At 46.8% G+C, this 19,391-nt stretch overlaps 1 protein-coding gene across 1 annotated transcript in view; it reads right to left on the reverse strand.

Moving 5' to 3' along the window:
* Positions 1 to 18,646, reverse strand: part of LOC103358966 (striated muscle preferentially expressed protein kinase-like) — a 51,013-nt gene extending 32,367 nt beyond the window's left edge. Inside the window, exons 1-3 of the mRNA XM_008284128.1 lie at positions 18,261 to 18,646; positions 16,753 to 17,295; positions 520 to 618 (exon numbers count right to left, since the gene is read on the reverse strand). Of these exons, the coding sequence (XP_008282350.1) occupies positions 520 to 618; positions 16,753 to 17,134 (481 nt within the window). The 5' untranslated portion in view covers positions 17,135 to 17,295; positions 18,261 to 18,646. The remainder of the gene's footprint in view (positions 1 to 519; positions 619 to 16,752; positions 17,296 to 18,260) is intronic.
* Between the last annotated feature and the right edge of the window lie 745 nt (positions 18,647 to 19,391).

The following is a 19,391-nucleotide window of genomic DNA, read 5'->3' on the forward strand; positions in this document are numbered from 1 at the left end:
GGCAGTAACTGATGCCGTTAGCTTCAGCCTGGTGGAGCAGAAACAGGTTTTAGGGGCAGTAACTGATGCCGTTAGCTTCAGCCTCATGGAGCAGAAACAGGTTTTTGGCTCCCAGTGAGGTCTGAACCTGAGACAGGTTCCTGCTGAAACTAGGGCAGTGTGTCACAGCGTTACATCACATCATGAGGGATTAATGCCTTCTGCCATATCGGATTTCATCCAACGCACGTCTTGGGCCAAGCTGATAACAACCTCCATTAAATCTATCAATCTGCATTGAATCATAATTTTGCACAAGTGTGTATTTGGCAGCAGCAGCGGTGCAGCAAATCACACGGATTTTCATTAAAAGAAGGCTTGAAGAGGAGCTGAATATGAGCACGCTGCACTCTGGACCACCTTCTGGTAGAAATGCTGCTTTTAGTGTCAGAACATATGAAGTGAAAGACAAGTATCAGCTGCCTCGTATAAGAAGTGCTGAGACTTTCCATGAATGTCAGAATCATTGAACATGAATACCTGGAGGTCCTCTGCGACCGGCCTTGTCCTGGTGCCTCCCGGGCCCCTCTTTGGTTTCCATCTGAGGTTCTGTGGTTTCATCCTCTGTGGTCTCAGAGTCTGGAATTGAGGGAAAAAAACAAGATAACAATCAAAGATGGACATCGGCGGTGGAGACTGAGGTAGAGGATGAGAGGAAAGTGAGAAGAGGAAGTCAAACATAAGAGTCCAGGTAAAAATGACATTTGACATGGAAGGTGGTGTTCCTCCAGCTCTGGATCAGTCTGACTGGTAGCTGAACAGCAGGGTGGGACGGATTTAGCGAGGAGAGAAAAAAACCTGAACAAGAGTCATTCCATCTGAAAAAGCAAACTCATGACCTCTTTAGAGAAATGATGTGTTTGCAAAAGGATTGTATTTACAACTTATAGATCACTGGGAAGATTCAAATGTTACCAGGAATGAAAATGATTATTTCTCATTTGAACTTGAACAAAATAACCCGATCCAGTAACAGTCTAGTTCTGACAGGACGGGCTACATAAACAGATGATTATTTTCTGAATAGGGGTGAAGAAAATGACTGAAAACAAAGAGAAACACACATACGAGGATCATTCAGGAAGAGAGAAGAGGCCGTGAGCAGGCGATGGCGGCAGTGCAGACCAGTGACAGAGGGAGCTGAACTCAGACACTCAACACAAGAAGACACAATGAAGGAAAAGGCCACCAACACAACGAAGCAGATGACATCAGCAGAGAGAGCAGATGAAGTGGGAGGTGGACAGATGGAGGGGAAGGGGTGGAGGAGTCGAGGCAGGCAGGTTTACCATAGCTTTGCTTTCGGCAGGAGCGGAAAACTTCGCTTCCATAGTGGCAGCAAGAGAGGGCAGACGGGAGAGCACCGTTACTATGGAAACCAGCATCTCTCTCACCCACACGACCAATCCTCTTCGTACCCATTAGAGTCTAAAATCACCAGCCAAACTGCTGGTGGCTGACAGATACGTTCACTGGTTAGAGAGCCTGTGAAGGAGGAGGACGACAACCACAAACAGGTTGCACCTCATCGCGCCTCACATCAAGTCAGATCCTTATCAGATCATTCCAGACGGTCTGCCTAATGGTAAGAAAGCCAGTGAACAATCAGCGTTAACTGTGCACATTGCCAGCAGCATGTGTGTGTTTTCAGGGGCATGTAGATCCACCCATCTGTAGCCAATGAAGGTAAAGAGCTCGCACACCGGGCCATGAAATCAACTCAGCAGTGTAATTACGAGGGAATATCTTTCAGTGTACAACTTGAATTGCAATGTAAACAGGATTCTGAGTCAAGCACGGCCAGCCTCTGGTTTGGCTTCGCTCACAGATTGCACAAATACTGCCAAATATTAGAGCATAAATGATGGAGGCCAGACATTATTCACTCAAGGATTTTATGCAGAAAGGCAGCAGCTTGATGACAAAATGATTACTTTGTGGGGGTGGATGTACAATAAGAGAACCCACTCTTGTTGTAAGCAGTCAGAACAGAAACACACTGAAGCAATATAGATGTTCTACAACTTCCATGTACAACAGATTATTAGTAGAATCAATCAAGATGGAGCACATGCTGTCCAAGGCTAAAGTACAACAGAGGAAAACAGAAGCTGACAGTAATTCAGATTTTTAACAGAAAAAAAACACACAACAGAGCACAACAACAGAATAGAGCTCATACTGACAACACACCATGGGTAAATCTGCCAAATGTCCGCGTGGAGTGCCCAGTTCTCTGAAACAAGACACAAGAGCAGAACGCATTATTCAGCAGCAGCGCTTGGGCCTGAAACTAAACATTCAAGTCCCGCCGTGTCACCGCCGTCACTCTGAGCGTGGACAGGACTCCCGTTACTCCCTTTGTTCTGGCATCATGTAGACGCTGCTCGAGCACACGACGCAGTGTCATCCAGAAGATATATCAGGACAGAAGGTCCTGATGAATCACTGATCTGGAGCACCAAAGCTCGTCTTCACCCATAGAACAGGTCTGGTTGTGATTGTGCAGCTTCTACTTGCATCTCATGTCCATCAGCAAATGAAGTTGCTGATGAACACTCTGAGATCTAAGTGGAGGTTTAAAGGAGACATTATTGGTGACATGCTGTAAAAGCTGCCATCCTGGGACTCTCCTGCTGCTTCCAGCGTTCACGCTAAAGGCTGTTTCCGTCATCACGTGGTCTGCTGCTTGTCCATCATCAGACAAAACAGTTCAAATGTCTGACTCATGTCCCAAAACAGCTTCATCCACTTCATTTGTTCATTCTGAAGCATGAATCCAGTCAGCAGACTGTTCCAGAACTGTTTGATGAGATCAGACGATCACAACCAAACTCCTAAAGCAGCCGTCAACGCTCATATCGAGCTTCCAGTCGTCTACAGTCGAGATGAATCTCTACACTGAAAACTATGTGACAACCTCCTGAGGCTATCTGGGAGTCGGTGTCCGTGCTGATGAAGCAGTTGGTGAAACTGCTTCCTGGACAGTCTGTCAATCAGCACCAAGGAGAGCTCCTCAGAGTGACTCACTGCTGAAGCAGAAGAAGCACAAAGTGACTCATCGACACTCATCCCCCCACGTTAGCTGCACGCTCCCTATTGGTTCATGTTCTTGTGTCAGCCAATTTGATGAAGTGTTGCCTGGTGGTAGCTGCTGTTGGACAGATTCTCTCCCCCCGAAGCCTCCATGTTGTCGTGATCTCCATTGTTATGCCCTAGAGGCGGTCATATCAGCAGAGCCCAGCCACAGACGGCGTCCCTTTGAAATGTTGGCTTTGGCAAACACTTCAAAAAATATGCTGTGGTCACAATCCAAATCCAACAGCGTTACTTTGACAAATGTGCTTGTGGAAGCACAAGAACACGTCTCAGGGGTGTTGTGTTGATGCAGAGCAGCTCCGGCTCGTGCTCTGCTCACTTCCTAACCCTTGTGAGTGGCTGTCCTGATGCTCCTGTCTCCGTGGAGCGTAGCCTACTGACACACTTTCATCTGCCCCTAATTTGCACAACCTGAGCTACATGCTTTTGTTCGTTTTTTACAAATTGCCACAAGTGCTGAAGCTGAATCCATGTTTGAAGACAAAGCTGGTGCAGACGGTTCCAGAGGGAGCAGAGGGAGTCCTGACAGCTCACCGAGTACAGCATGTCTCGAAACCCGAAAATCCAGGTTTCAAAGTGAAGGTCTGATGTATGTTGCCTACAGTACGCTAAAATACATGGCTGTGCCTGGCAACCACAGGTTTCCTGAGCTCACTTTCTGTCTTTGTTAGCTTGTCCTGATTTGTCATCAACAAAACAGACGACAGCACGAACCCATTAGTTCACAACTTTGTTCCACATTTAATGCTTAATTATTATTAATGTGTTCCCTAACGAGTCCTGAGCCTGTCTGTTGCTGTTTATTTGACTGATGCCATCACATTTACATCAGTATTAGGTACAGGGTGTGGCATACCGTCTGAATATGTAAAGAAAACATCTAAATAAACAAGAAGAGCACGGATACGGCTCAGAAACACCTTCACTGGACACATCTGCGTTTCATAAAAGGAGCAAACTCACCTGAAATCTCTTCTTGGACCAAATTTTCTTCATCTTCAAGTACTGCTTCCTGTCAAGCGGACAAGATTACCTGTGGCATGAGCTCACAAAAACATCCCTACAAGCTGAAGAAGCCCAGGGTGTGGCATGAAGAACAGCAGCTAGAAACAAATGTAGATTCAAACGGCGTTGGGCTGCCTCTTCTTGTGCGGGGGTGTGTTTACTCTCCAGTCTGGCAGCAAGACAGGCAGAAAGCGAGCGAGGAGGAGAGCTGGAGGAAGCAAATCAGCCCAAACCAGGTGTCTTTGTGTCTGCCAGTGTATCCGCTGATGTGAAGCGCGTCCCTCTCTGACGTAGCGCTGCCTTCACAGGGCGACTCTCAGCTGCTCCGTCCGACTCCCCCTCTCTCCCCCAGTCAAAGCCACTCAGAACAAGGGGAGGTGGGGGTTGGAAGCCAGAGCATAAGGGCTGTGTTGGTCCTGATTGCAGTGATGAGAGTGGAGAACAGGAAGGAGGAGGAGGAGGAGGAGGAGGAGGAGCAGGAGGAGGAAATGACAACAACCGGCTTCAGCGGAGCATGTTGACTGGTTTTTCTCTGAGCAGCGGGAGGGAAAGATGAGAGTGACAAAGAGATAAGAACCAGGAGCCAGGACGGTGGGGAGAAGACCGAAGAGGAGGAGAGTCAGCCGGAGATGATGGGACAGACGAGGCCAAACGGCCACACATCAGAGACGAAGGCGAGGGTGAGTCCAAGATATGGGCTTTCTGATAACTATGAAGTGCAGCCGTGAATACCACACATCCCTCAACCTCTGTCTTTGAGCCTTTTGTCCCCTTTCCTTTGTTGAAGGCAGCAGCCCTCAGCAGCACCCGAAGCATTAATTATTTATCTGCTCCATGTCTGCTGGCTGTAGTCAGCGATGGGTCACGGCCTCCACACAGCAGCCGCTCTTCATCAGCATTAGTCATGATTAAGGATTAATCATTAAGGCAATGAAATGATAAAGAAAACAACAAAACACACCGAGTCCCGGTGATGTCGTCTGGTGTCGCCAACGGTCTGAAGACACGCTGCGAACGGGGACTGGAAAGAAAAAGGAAGATCCTCTCATCTGTGACGCTGAACAAGCAAATATCTGACTTTCTGCTCAGTAAATGTTTTAATCCAATTCATGGCTACTCGTCAGCTCGACTGTGTAGTTTAAGCAAGTGATTCATTATTTGTAGCAACAACAACACATCAAGCTGTTGTTGACATCATTTAAATGACATTCATTGACTGTCTTTAGGTTTTCCTGTTTGGAGGACCCGAACTCGACCTGCTGTCCAGCTGTAGTTCATCTAACAGTTGCTGAACAGCACAAATGTACTGGAAGCTCAAATATTCACTTTCCTTCTGTCTGTATTTGGCCTCTAACAGCTCCTGAGGGAAACATCTGCCTCCTTCGTGGCTGAACGCTCCACAGCAGCTGCTCACTACGTTGGTCTCTGAGCCATTACAGAGTGGACAGAGCTCATTCTGATGCACTCTTAGTATCAGAAGGTTGATGAGAGCCGTTGCTAACAGAGAAATGACCAACGCTGGCATATTTCCACTAATTCAAGGCGAGGACTTTGTGCCTTCCTCTACAGCTGTCTTATTTTCATCCCACTGAACCATCACTGACTCCATCCTGACGTCTATTTCTGCATCCATGAGAGAGAACATTACGAAAGCCTCTCCTCCAGGACGTCTGATCTGCAGCCAAAACGTGACAGGAACATGTACCTGCTGCCCACCATCTCGCTGCCTCCTCCGTCCGTCCAGCCTCTCTCGGTCTCTAATACACACTTTGACACACATTAATTCTTCTTTCAGACATTCCTGTGCTCCCCACACCTCCCCATCACATGGATCTAAAAATAATTGCAGGCAGACCTAGTTCTCGCCGCCACGCCTAGCACGGCTCTTCTGTTCACTGGAACGACATGTCAGCGCTGTGAAGTGAGGCACGTTACTGCCGACGGCCTTGTAAACACACCATCAATAGGTGAGATTTACTGGTGCTGTGAAGCAGGACTTGCTGGGTCAACGTGGATTTCATTCTTCTTTCCTGAACATTTATCTGCTGATTGTTACCCAACTGCAGGAGACGGTTTCTTCCTAAAAACATAACTACATTTGAATTTATTCTTTTCACAGATGCGGTGGATTGCAGTTTCCAACGGTTATTTTAACAAGCCTCCCTCTGTTCATCCTCACCGCCTCGCACTCCTCCGTCCATCACCACAGAGAGGCGTTCGGTCCGGCAGAGGGAAGCAATCAATACCAATGCTTTATGCGTGATATGGGATACACCCCCAGGTAATAGTTCAAATGCCCCTGGATCAATAAGCCCATCATAACACAAGATGCCACGACCATCGTCCAATGAGAAGCCAGGTATGGTGACGAAGCGTCCATTTGCTGCTGCTTGGAAGCATCTGTTGTCACTCAAGCCAGTCAGCGTCCACCAACCTCTGGCTGGACATCACAGCACGTCAGACATGAAGAGAAGAGGAGTCGGTGTTATTTATCTGTTATGAATCTGGTTGATCTGATGCTTGTCCATGGCACTGCTTCGACCTTCAGTATGCACAGAACCCAGTCGTAACCACTGACCTCCAACACGTACCTGGCGTTCCTCCGCAAACAAGGTGAAGCTGCAGTTTTTCCAATGTAGATGTTTCTGTTGAGTGAGCCTGATGTCATGATGCAAAATCCGTCTTCTGCACTGTCAGCATGCATGGACAAATCAGACACGGAATGAGCATGAAAAGACTTGGGACAGCTGCAGTCTGGAGCGTGCTGTCGTTTAATTAGCTTAAAACAACAAGGCAGTGAGGAGACTTTACGGAAACCCATTGATTTTGTGACAGAGGCTGCTTGGTGTGAAGCAGCCGTGATGGACGTCTTCCAGGATACAGCTTCATCAGCAGCAGGTCTCTCTGCAACGGAGAACAGATCTGCTGCCGTTACATCACCGTGTGATCACCGTCAGTCTGATCAGACCCAACAGACATTCAACAACATGTACGTCTGCAAGAACAACCTCATCATGAACACATCGAGGTAACGTGCAGTAGGTTCTTAGAGCTGTTCCCACCTGGTCCGTTCTCAGTGACTCTATGTTGTACTCAGATTGGGCAACGCACAAGAACTGGACCAATGTCTGCTCAGAACTGTGTCAATCTGTTCAGCTTTCCACACAGTCAGCAGAATCACACGGTGGACTCTGTAGACACTGGTTTCAGGAGAACCTCCAGAAAGACAGCAAAGCAAAAAGAAGCTTCTTTCTGAACACAGTCCTTCAGATTATGAGTTCATCCAGTGATGTGGAGTTCATGGCTGGTGAGGCGCTGACGCCTTCAGAGTCACACATGAACCCAGAGGAGAAGCTTAGTCATCAGCTGACTGCTGGTTCTGTTTCATACACACACAGCGAAGCTCCAGATATTTGGCTAAGATGGACCGCTGCATGTGTAGAGAGCAGACATTTACCCTCCATGTGTTCTCCATCTGAAACTCCATCACTGATCCTCATCCAGTACAAATGAAGCACAGAGCGGAACATTCTGACCTTAATGAAATCTGTAGAACTCTTTAAGAGCTTTTGTTCTGGTGCTTAAATCGGTATGAGTACAGAGTTCAACAAAAGGGTAACGAGAAAAACTAAGTATATTATGTCAGGTCTAAATTCAGTGTTGAAGTGTTGGATTGTTTTTTGGTAAAACTGGAAACCTTTTACAGCTTTATTTGTAAATGAAGTAAACCTTTGAGCTCTGGTGTTGGTCTGCCTTTATTTATCACTGTGAATCAAAGACCAGGTTTGTTTTTAAATTTAAGCTTAGGTTTATAATCTTCCATTTTTCGAGTCAGTCGGAACAAAAAGTAAAAATGAACGGACCGCTGCAGTTCCCTGGACTGTGTGGTGTCACTAACTGATGGGCTCCCAGAGCCTCTGGTAGAAGCAACCAGCACCTGTTGGGCCCACATCGGGCCTCAGTGCAGCGCGGTGCTGTCGGCCTCACCGTGGGCCTCTGCACTGGGTTTCATGTCCAATCAGCAAAGACTAAATATGTCACACACGTTCATTAGATATCAGCCAGACTGTGGACAGTCAGGGTGTAGAAGAGACGAGTCTGCCAGCAGGATGCTGGGACATACAGAGACAGCAACAGGCATGAAGGCGGCGTGAGGCCGAGGGCGGTCCGAGGCTCGGCTCGGCGCCGACACGCCTCTCCCTGTGTTTGAACAGTGTTCACACAGAAACGTAGTTTATGGTTCTGAACGATGTCAGCTGTACGTACTGCAGGAATAGTTTGGGCCTCACCTCTCTGGTTCACATTATTATTCAATGACAATAAAAATGAGAAAAAGAAACAAGTCATATTTTGGACTTGCATCAGGCTGTGGGTTCTCAGCGGTACTGCTCCTGCAGGTTCATGCAAAGTACCAGCAGTTGTGTTCAATACTATGCTTTTGATGTGTCTTGTATTAAAAATTGTGAAGAAAACCTACAATTTCATGTGAATATGCTTGAAGATATCAAGTTATGTAGCCGCAGACCAAATCACAGATGAAGCCGACACCTTACACCACATCTGGCAGCCGCTCAACAGAGACAAACCTCAGTTAATTCCATTTGACTCCAAAAAACCTGAAGAAACACAGGTGGTGTTACGAGGAAGCTCATGTTGGGAGGAAGTTTGGAAATCCCAAATGACAGTTGCCTCTGATGACAGTCACACTGCAACTCGATGCTACCACCTAATCCCCATCAAATCCCTGAGGGTTCCTGTGAGTGACTGTGGACCAGCAGGATGGAACACAAACACACCATGTGCCAGACCAAACACAGGACAGAGCAACGCTTCAGCCTCGCATATTGCCTCAGCTGCCTCGTGAGAATACAGAACCTAATTAGTGGCACTGCGTCCTTAATCCACTTGAACATAACGCCTGCAGAATGTGAATTATCAAGCAGCTATAGCAGCTGTATTTCTGCTGTGGTGGAACAATGTGAGCCATCTATACAAGAGGACAGTAAAGACGCAAAGACTTTGAATGCCAGGCTGTGAGTGGCATCGACACTGTCTCAGCAGAAATGGGCTCAAAGTTCTGCAGAAGAACTGTCCACAAATACAAGGTGATCAAATATAATCGCCTTCAGCATTGCAAGTTCTTTCACTTTTGAGGTTTCCATAAAGGTGCCAATTTGTGGCATAAATTTTGAGCAATTTGCACAAATAACTGCAGAGCTTCACTGAATAAAACATCTTCTTCAGACTGCTGTCGTCCTGTCACACACAAGCTGCTTTCCTCGAGCTCTTGGCTAAAAACCATTGCATGTTCTTTCAGTTGTTTAAAATGTGACCTAATTGAAATTTAAAGAAAAAAACCCTCTTATAAGCAACTATATTCACAAAACAAGCTGAGGCTGCTGTAGCTTCAAGCTAAGAGTATTGTCCATGAGCACACGACAGAGACGCTCCATCCAATCAGACAGCAGCAGCAGCGGCCTCCAGCGTATGACCGTGTCTTCATTTCCATGATAGTGGAGTCATCCTTCTGACTTCCTGCTATAGATCCTAAACAAACCGCTGTATGCTGTCATGGTCCACATTTTGTATTGACACCAGCTCCCACTCACCTCTCTGGTGCTTGCTCTTCGGCCCACTCACTCCTTCCCTAACGGTCCTCAAAGCTTTCCGTGCATCCAGCAGCTCCTTTCGCAGCATGGCTCTTGTTCTTCTTTGCTGGATCCTTTAAAAGCCAACGAGATGCTTATGGCTGCCAAGAACAACTTCTCCAAGTAGAAATGTTTTCCATCGACGGCCGCTAGGAACAAGGAGCGTCTTCAGACTGACTCCAACGGGCCGACATCTCCCAGTTTCAGCTCCTCTTGTTGTGATGTCTTCAAAATGGCCTCTTCTGCAGCACATATGGTGAGATGGTGAAACAAGCATGTGCTGCCTTAAACTTCATCATGTTCAGCCCATGTCTCAGTCTTACCCGCTCCCTGTTCCCCCAAAGTCCAAACTTTGACAGCCAGCTTTAGCGGGTTATTTCCAGTCATGCAGAGTACGCCCCCTCTGGCTGCTCGCTACTGCCCCTCTGCACCCCCTTCAGAGAGCCGGCCTCCCCTCCCCAGTCAGAGCAGGAGATTAAACACGCTGCTAGACAGAAAGCGAATGACCTTTGCTGTCCTCTGTGGGCCACTCTGCCTGAACTACAGGGAGCTTTGAAACTCTAGCACACGGCCAATACGCTGCAATACCCTCTGACTGCTGTGCTGCAACTTCCCATCCATCGCTGGACAGTAAGAGCGCTGCAGGATCTGTTTCTCTAAGCTGTGTGCTCAGGCCTTGAAGCTGGAGGTGAATATGACACCCTTGTCCGAGATAAAAATATATTGTTTTAAATGTAAAAGTTCAGACTTCACTGTGTGACTAAATGAATACATTCAAACAACCAGTGCACTCTGAACATGCCAATATCCATCACTGTGGGCACTTCCTAAACGTCACGGGGGATCTGAGAGCCCAGGTTCAGGCATTCAGGCAGACAAAGTACCAACAAACTGGCCAGATGTACGGAGAATCGGGACGACTGGAAACAACGATGGAGGGCTCGTCTGAGGACGACCTAGAAGAAGTTTAGCTGGAGATATTAGAGAAACCAACATGGAGGGAGGCAGCTAAACAGAGGGGGGGCCAAACTGAATAAGAAAGGGGCAAAAATAGAAAGACCTGAGAAAACTATGAAGTAGGAAGAGCAGAGAAAACCCAAGAAAGTCTCATAAAAACTAATCTAACAACTAGGCTGAATCCACAAAGACGGGGGTACTCACAAAAGGGGACAAAACGGAGGGGGCAGACAGGCTGGAAGCAGGGCAGGAACCAGCAGAAATATGAGGGAGGAATGTGGTCTGGCTGGGCGTGGTGGACTGAGGAGGGCTTTTGTAGCAGGAGGTGGATGATTGGGCTCAGGTGAGCTGATAGCCAAAGCTGTCTCCATAACTCAGCAGACCGAGGTGGGAGGGCGAGCTAGGAGGCAGAGACAGGGCTGAGGCCCAGGCTGGGTGAGAGGGAAGCAAAAAGGGGGCCAGGCTGGGGCCGAAGCAGGGATCCTGACACCAGAACTAGAAGTGTGACTACAAAACGCTGAGCACAGCACACTGAAGCCTCCTTGGACCCGGACACACTTCAGAAATGGTTTTCAGGTGATGGAACACATGTTCTACCACTGGAGTTAAATGCTGCTGGAAAACTGCATCTCTGACGTTTTTTGAAATGAAAAATGTTATGAAATGATGACATGTGAACGTCCATTCACAGCAGAACTGGTTCATCAGTCTTCTGGCTGATTAATGACACATCATGATGAACAGTGACGGGCCTATCGCGGATCCACATGACGGTTTGTCATTTTAACTAATCTGTGCAATAACAAGTTCTTTACAGGAATCTGAGTAACGTCAGGAATGTTCTACATGGAAGAATCTGGCAACGTAGATAAAACCTGTGCCATATCCATGTTTGTTCTGTCAGTGTTCCCAGCCATAAAGGAATCTATGTGCCAACATGTAGATATGTACAACAGCAGCATTTGACCTGAATGTCCTCGTGTGGAAGAATCCGTCCTTCAGTGTCCAGGGACTCCGGTCAGGCTGAGACTGACCCTGGACCAGCTCAGCTTCCAGAGTAACTGAGCTTGAACTAAGTTGGAAGTGAAACAGCCCGACAGTAAGCCTGCCTACGTTTTATATCGCTGACTTATTTGGTAATCTCAAGAAATATTATTTTATTTATTTTTTTACTATAAATGTCGTACAAATGTACAAACGGTTCCAAATCTGAGCTCTGTCTCCTGGATTCCTACTAATCAGTGTCCTCTGTGCTCCGGTGGTTTCAACATTGTATTTGATGCATCTGCAGCTCCTCATGGGCTCCAAGAAGACGCACGACATGATGCTCATTCCACGACAGAACGGTGCTGATGCTCTCTGAAGGGCAACTGGCCAACATTACCTGCACATGTCCTGCTGTCCCAGTACAAACGAGACAAACTTCAGTTTGCCAACTATGACATTCAATCCCTGACCACTGACTGTCATCCAGCTGCATCCAATGAACAATTCGGCTCATGTAAAATAAGGACAATACTACATTTCACTTTAATCCTATAAAAATGATGTGTTTTCCTGACTGGCCTGCTGACTAGAGTACGCTGTGTATGAGTTCATACTGCTGCTTACGGCATTTATCTAAGTAGCAGTGTTATTTAAAAAAAAATGTTATTGAGAGTTTCACCAATACTAGCAACTTAACATTGGAGTATATTTTGTCTTCCACTACTTCAGGTTTGGTCACTGATGTCATCAGTCTTAACCTAGAAACCTACATCGACCTGATTGGACCGTTTCCGGGACACAAAGGCTCTATGGCTAAACCACAACCATCTCTCTCAGCAACGCAGCAGGAATGCATACATCTTTTTTAAAATAGTAGAATAGAAAATAGATTTATGTGTCAAGTTCAAGTGAGAGCCTGGAAAACCAGCAAAGGCAGGGAGGGGTCTGAACACTGTAGCCGACACTGTGCACAAGCAGCATCAACATCTCCGGCTTGTTTACACCAAACAGCAGATATGAGCAGAGACCTGCTGACCTGAAGTTCTGAAACTATGTGACTGCTCTGCTACGTTTCCCCGTCTTTGACACGCTGGAAACAAAACCACTTCTGGCGACAGCTCCTTGTCAGCCGGTGGTATTTAGTCCTAAATGTACTTTTTAAAGTCTATGAGGTGTGTCAGGAAAGTTCTAGGTCTATTCCAAACTAGGAGTTCTTCCCTTCAGACCATCAACCAGCATGTCTACAGAGAGATGCTGCAGCGTTTGCTTCATCCAGAAGAGGACCAGTGGAGGCTGCGTCACCATGACAACCTGCTCACAGCGCCCTGAGCATCCCACAGCTCCTGCTGAGAAGAACATCTCCTCCCTACTCACCCCACCTGGCTCCGTGGGGTTGGTTCCTCCTCCCCAAGCTCAAGGGCTCATCAAGGAGACCCGTTATGAAGACGTGGACGACATCAAGATGGCTGTGAGGACGGAGCTGAGAGGATCCTAGGAGGGTGGTAGACTCCAGGAGGGTTACTGGGAGGAGGAACACTGGTAGTTTGGAGTTTGGGTTTGAAATCTGCCTTTTGTGACACCAGTCCTGGAACATCTCTGACACACCTGGTATGTCTGGGCAGCAGATGTTGGTGGTCCTTCCTTTCTTGTTAATCATGTGATGAGCAGTCAGATTTATCCCACAGGTCCTTGGAGGATCCTGACCCCAACTGTTGTAAAGGTACGACAAAGACCTTTTCAAATGTGATCTTATGATTAACTGCAAGTCATATTGGACAGGTTCATGCTACTGTGTCTCAGTACGACAACCAGTGTCGGTGATCAATGTCCTGTGTGTCCTGAGCTTCCTTTCAACAGCCTGTCTGGCCTTTCGAAGCCTGACAGTATGTGAATCAGAAGCTCTACACCAGAGTGTGACGTCAGTAAGCTCATCCAGACTGGTGACACAGCACCAGCCTGGCTCCTGGTTGGTCACATCTCTCAGTGATATCTTAAAGTGGCAGACCTGACTGTCTGACTCACTGAGCGATGTTCAAAAGCAGCCATTAAAACGGAGGACTCACATGGGCAGATACACACAACAGACAAACAGGACGACACACCCTCCCTGTATCTCTGTCATCACGCTGACCGTGATTGAGTGTGACAGTGCCGCGTCTTGACCGTGGCAATGCTATAATTATCTGTGATGTCTGCTGGTGCAATCGGAGACGGGGGCCGGCGGCATCCACACATCACTGGAGCACGAGCCCTGTGGCCAGCACGGCACATACCGGGCCACAAATAACCACAAGGAGAGAGAGCAGAGGTCAGGAAGATCAACAGCCAGAAACTCCATAGGAATGGATAAACAGGAGGAAAACGTCATTTAGCTGTCTTTAACCGGTTTGCTATTCATGCAAATGCTCACAAACAGACAGTGAACGTTTTTGTTCAACTCTGATAAAAGTTGAATTAATTAAGCAACAAATCTACTTAAGAAATGATGTCATCAAGATGCTGACAATAAAAATTACGTGTGACCATTTTCCTTTCACAGCTGTGTTAACAGTGTCTCTTTATGTGTGAGCCCAGGGTCAGCCAGGGTGGACCCTAACCCGAACCCTAACCCTTACCAGGGTGGACCCTAACCATAACATTCACCTAAGCCTAGCCTAACCCTAACCCAAACTCGAACCCTAACAGGTCTCACAATTGAACATTTCAGTGTCACCGTCACATCTAGTTTTCATTGTACCAGGTCAAAACTTGTGCCGCTTTTGCTTTTAGGTCAAGTCTTCAGAGGGTCTCAAGCAAGTCAGCTAGCAGCTCTTCATCTTGATGACCCAAGTCTGGCCAAGCTTCAGGGCTTTACCTCCAGTTATAGAGAAAGAGAAAACAACAACGGAAAAGACCAAAGAGGGATAAAAATGGATAAATGGCAAATAGGAAAGACAACTGTCCAAAAAGGTGTCTTGCTGCATTGTTATATAAAACTAAATGCTAACTTCGATCAAGTTGACAGTAGCAGAGAGAGGAAGGGAGAATTATTCCGTGAGGAACAGATGAGCGCTGGGAGAGCGGCATGGAGGCGCTGAGCGATACGGCAGCTGGACCATGTGTGCAGCTCAGACTGTGAGAGCTGCTGACATGTGAGCTCAACTGTCAACTTTCTCCCCCGGCCAACAGAACGATGATCCAATGTACCGGCACTACAATGATCTCACTGCCAGCTACGGCCGGCTACTTTACACAAGGACTCCAATGGATGATGCAAACTGTTTGGGAGTATTTATACCTCCCAGTGTGATGTTAATGTCCTTGGTATATACAATTCAGTGCTGTGGTTTTATCCCATTGACAGGCCTGCTTTAAAATTCACTTTTAAAATCATTTCTGCCGACTGCTTGTTGGGCCCTTCAAACAGAAAAGTGCCACTTCAAAGATTGTGAGCGTTTCGAGCAGCTGCGGTTATGCAGATGGCGTGACATGTTCACGCACTGAAGTGAATATTTGCAGTATGTCTCCTCGGCAAACCGTGCCTTAAGAAACAGAGCATGTATGTGCACATACCAGGGCTCAGACTCAATTTAGTGACTGGGACATGGAAAGAAAAAGTCACAGATGCTTCACTGACGAACGCTGTCCTTATAGCCAGAGGTGACAAGACACGCTAGGAAACTATACAGTCCATTCAAAGCCATCATACTTGACCTGTCCTTCAGCAGGACACTGAAGCAGACCAGGAGACCGTTACGCTTCCAACTGGCAAGTTTACTTCATAACCTCCAGCAGAAGGACTGCTTTACAGTGCTCCAGATAACGGGGTTTAAGGGTGAGAGGAGGGCTCAGTGATCTGAAAGATATGTCAGGAAGACCTGTGTTCAAAGTTCTTCAAAAACTTAATTCGTATCTTGCATGTGTTGCTGTGTGAATGTGTGCTGACAGACCAGCAATCCTGAGCAGAACGCTCTCCAAGTATTCTAAACGTGGACGTCTGAGAGAGCTGCAACAGCAGCAATGTCTTTACAGGCTGATGTAGTGTACAGTCTAATCGTGGTCTCACTCTGACGCTCATTTGATTTGAATCAAAATATTCATGAAAAAAAACAGCCCCGACCTCATTATTAATCCGTTTAAAATTAGGAGTTCTATCTTAAAATGTTCATTTTCATCAGGAGCTTGATGAACTTTTGCTATTCCTCCAACATGGAAACAGAACCACGTTCCAGAGTCCACATAGTGATGGTCCAGGACCGCCCATCTCACACAAGAACAGGAAAGTTCTGGGAGAATATTTACCTCATTGTCTGTGTGTTGCTGCTTTTAACGATAGCAAAACAGCCTGAAACCCAGAAGCTGGTGTCTCTGTGCCTGTTGGTGGCGTTATTATATCACTGCTGATACGACGACATTACTAAATCATGTGCAGCTGGAGACGGTCTAAGAGGAAACTTTTTCCAGACAAATGGGAATTTCCTAATTTTCCTGAAGCTAGATGCAACACATCCGTAGAGAAGAAATGTTCTTGCCATGTGCCCAAACTCGAACTTACGCAGTTCAGCAAACAGCCCAACGTTGAGCTGTGCAGCTGAGAGACGCAGCAGCAGGTGACACTCTTCCCGCTCCAACAGATCCAAGTCTCTATTTACAACCACAAGCTAATTCTAAGTGTTTCCCGCTGCTGCTCCACGGAGATAAAAGACAGGAGCACCAATCGCTGTTCAAAACCCAATCTCTGATCGACGGTTGTTTGGTGGCTTTCAGAGATTGAGATAATATCTTGTGAAAATAAATCTTAATTTTAAAAAGACAAAATGTTGAGCATTGATGGAAATGGTTTTAGCAGACTGTAGGATATTATCTAGAAATATACTGGAGTGAATGAATGGTACGATGGAAACACAAAAGTAGCTCCATTTGAGGACTTTAAGTCTTAAAGAATCAGTTGAAAAGAAAATATATATATGAAGCTTTAGCTGTCAGTCCTTACATTTTCTTGAACAGAAACACCTCAGTGTGGGTTGCTAGTGATTACCTTCACCAAGGTCCATAACCGCCAAGACAGCGCTGCAGTCTGCCGCTCCCAGTTCGTTGGTCGCCATGCAGGTATACAAGCCAGCATCACTGGTGCGGCAGTCCCGTATCCACAGGCCCCCCGAGTCCTGGTCTTCTGATGGAGGAAGTAGCTTGTTGTTGTGGTACCAGGTCAGCGAAGGTTTTGGATGTCCAGACACCGACACCCTCAGTCGGATATCACATCCTGTTCCTACAGCTGCTTTACGGAGTTTACGGATGAAAACTGGCGCTGTGGGTTCTTGCATTTCATCCCCATTGTCTGGAGCAGCTCGATCACTGGTAGCTTTGGCCCTCTTGGAGGGGATGGTGAGACAGGGACTGGACCTAGAGCCTTCTGCCATCTTGACTTCTTCCAGACTTCTTCGTAAACTGCGTCTTGTATGTGGCAATTGGTTGCCGTATCAATCGCTGAATGCTTCTTCAGAAAGACTCCATTGGTTCAGAGGTGTTTAGGCTCACAGGGACGTCAGACGATGTTGGACCTGGGCGGTTGCAGAGGGTACTGAAATGACCAGAGTTCATCGATCAGAATCATATCACAGCTATCTACAGACTGCATTTTGGCAAAAGACACCATCAATAACACTTTATGACACCAAAAAACTTGAAAACAAGCCAAGGTTACCATTACTGGGGTGGTCTTCTAATGTTTCTTTGTCAGCCACCTTGCTGTAATGACCTGGGTCTATGGGCCAGAGACTGGAGATTACATAGATTTTAAAGGCTGGGCCAGTTGAACTTAAGACTATCGAGTCGCATCATGCAGTTCTGCAGCGCTAAAATCTAAATTTCTCAAAAAATCCAAAATAAAAATTTCCCTGTCCTCTGAATGTATTTATTACCTTCACATTTCTGCAGCACTCTTTTACAAAGCAACAAGTGTCCTGCTTCATGCTGCAGACTTCCTGTAGGGGCTGTTTAATACTATCCTTTCCCTCAATTCTGCACCCACGATGGAAAAGTGACGACTCATACAGAGAGGAAAAAGCCAAGGTACGATTTCCAGGAAGACGATGTGTCCTGACGCCGGTGTATTCAGATGTGTTACACTGAGAACAATAGTTCAGAAAGTTTAGAAGCATTTGATGTTGGGTTATAAAAGCATGCCAGAGGTTGTAGGATGGCCATGAGACAGACCTCCCCTCCCTCTCCTACCCACATTTAACTTGGACGGCCTCTTTAATTATAGGACTTCCCTGCAGGTACAAAAAAAGTACAACTGGTGTGTCTTTGTCCTACGGATAGACGCATACATTCTGATTTAGTTTTTGTAGGACAGCAAATTCATTTGTTCTTTAAGCAATCATCATTGTAACAGGTATTGAAAGAGACTATAATTAGAACGCTGTAATTACTCATCATAACGAATATGCATTTATTTGATATTCATGATATTCCACTAAAACGCTGATTCATGGAGTTGCCTGAAATAGACTTCAACTGATAATAGAAAGAAATGCAACTTACCTCACTTTTGCCAACAAAGCTGAAAGGAATCCCTCTGGACATCCCCGCAAAGTCCACGTTAAGGAAACAAGATCCATGGAGCAAAATATTTCATCTCAAATCATTTGCTACAGCCAGTGTCTCTGCATGTCCTCTAGCGAGCTCAGCTGTAGGTGTAAGTCCAGCCGAGATCATGTAGCATTAGCAGCTACTGCCATGGTCCCTTCCAGCAGCTCCAACCCCCGCTGAAGAGCACTGAGGCACACAGATCCTGTTCCTAAATGTCAAACTGGACTCGTGTGTTTCCACCAACAACCTTTGAGTGCTTCTTAAAAAAACGACACTTTTAACCTTTTTCGGCCTCCAAGTACTTAAAGCAGCTCCTGTTCTCTGGCTGCCCCGGCGGTGCCTCACCCCACCACCTCACCCCGGTGCCTCACCCCACCACCTCACCCACCACCTCAGTCTGGACAGCGACAGCTGCACCGTCACTGATAGGTCACAGTTGTTGGGCTGCCATGTGTGACTGATTCTCACACACAGACACACTCCAAGCTTTCAGATAACACTATCAACCAAAATGTGTGTCTCTGAATGTGTCTGCGTGACAAAGGCAGTGACAGCATGTGTGTGACAGTTGAAGCTGCTATAAAAAGAAAGTCTAAGAATGCAGACAGGACTGGACCTGATAGTGGAGCTGTAGGGCAGCATCACTGGTTGGAACATGTTGAAGATCTTATACACACATTTTGATATGTTTCATAAAACAAATATCTCGTGGGGCACGTGTGCAGTCCACACAGATGTACAACAACATCTTTAATGTGCAGGAAACACGAGTGAAACAAGCAGCCGATAGCACGACTGAGCACTTCCACCATTAAACTGCAGCGCACCAGTGAGTTGAACTGGGAAGGGAATGGAGGAAGGGGAGGAGGAGGAAGTGGATGGGAAGTGAGAAGGAAACTACACTGGGAAAAGGAAGAAACAGTGACCTCTGGGGGACCACACAAGGACTGCACACTGGGAAGGTGGACAGGGAATACACAGCTACAGACGCCTGTGAGGAAGGATGTTCTCAGGTCACTAAGGCTGGACTCCATCTTGAGAACATATTTGTGGAGGAACCAACCAGACCCAGGTAGCACAGGT

The sequence above is a fragment of the Stegastes partitus genome, unplaced genomic scaffold, assembly GCF_000690725.1.
Source record: "Stegastes partitus isolate 25-593 unplaced genomic scaffold, Stegastes_partitus-1.0.2 Scaffold348, whole genome shotgun sequence".
NCBI lineage: Eukaryota > Metazoa > Chordata > Actinopteri > Pomacentridae > Stegastes > Stegastes partitus.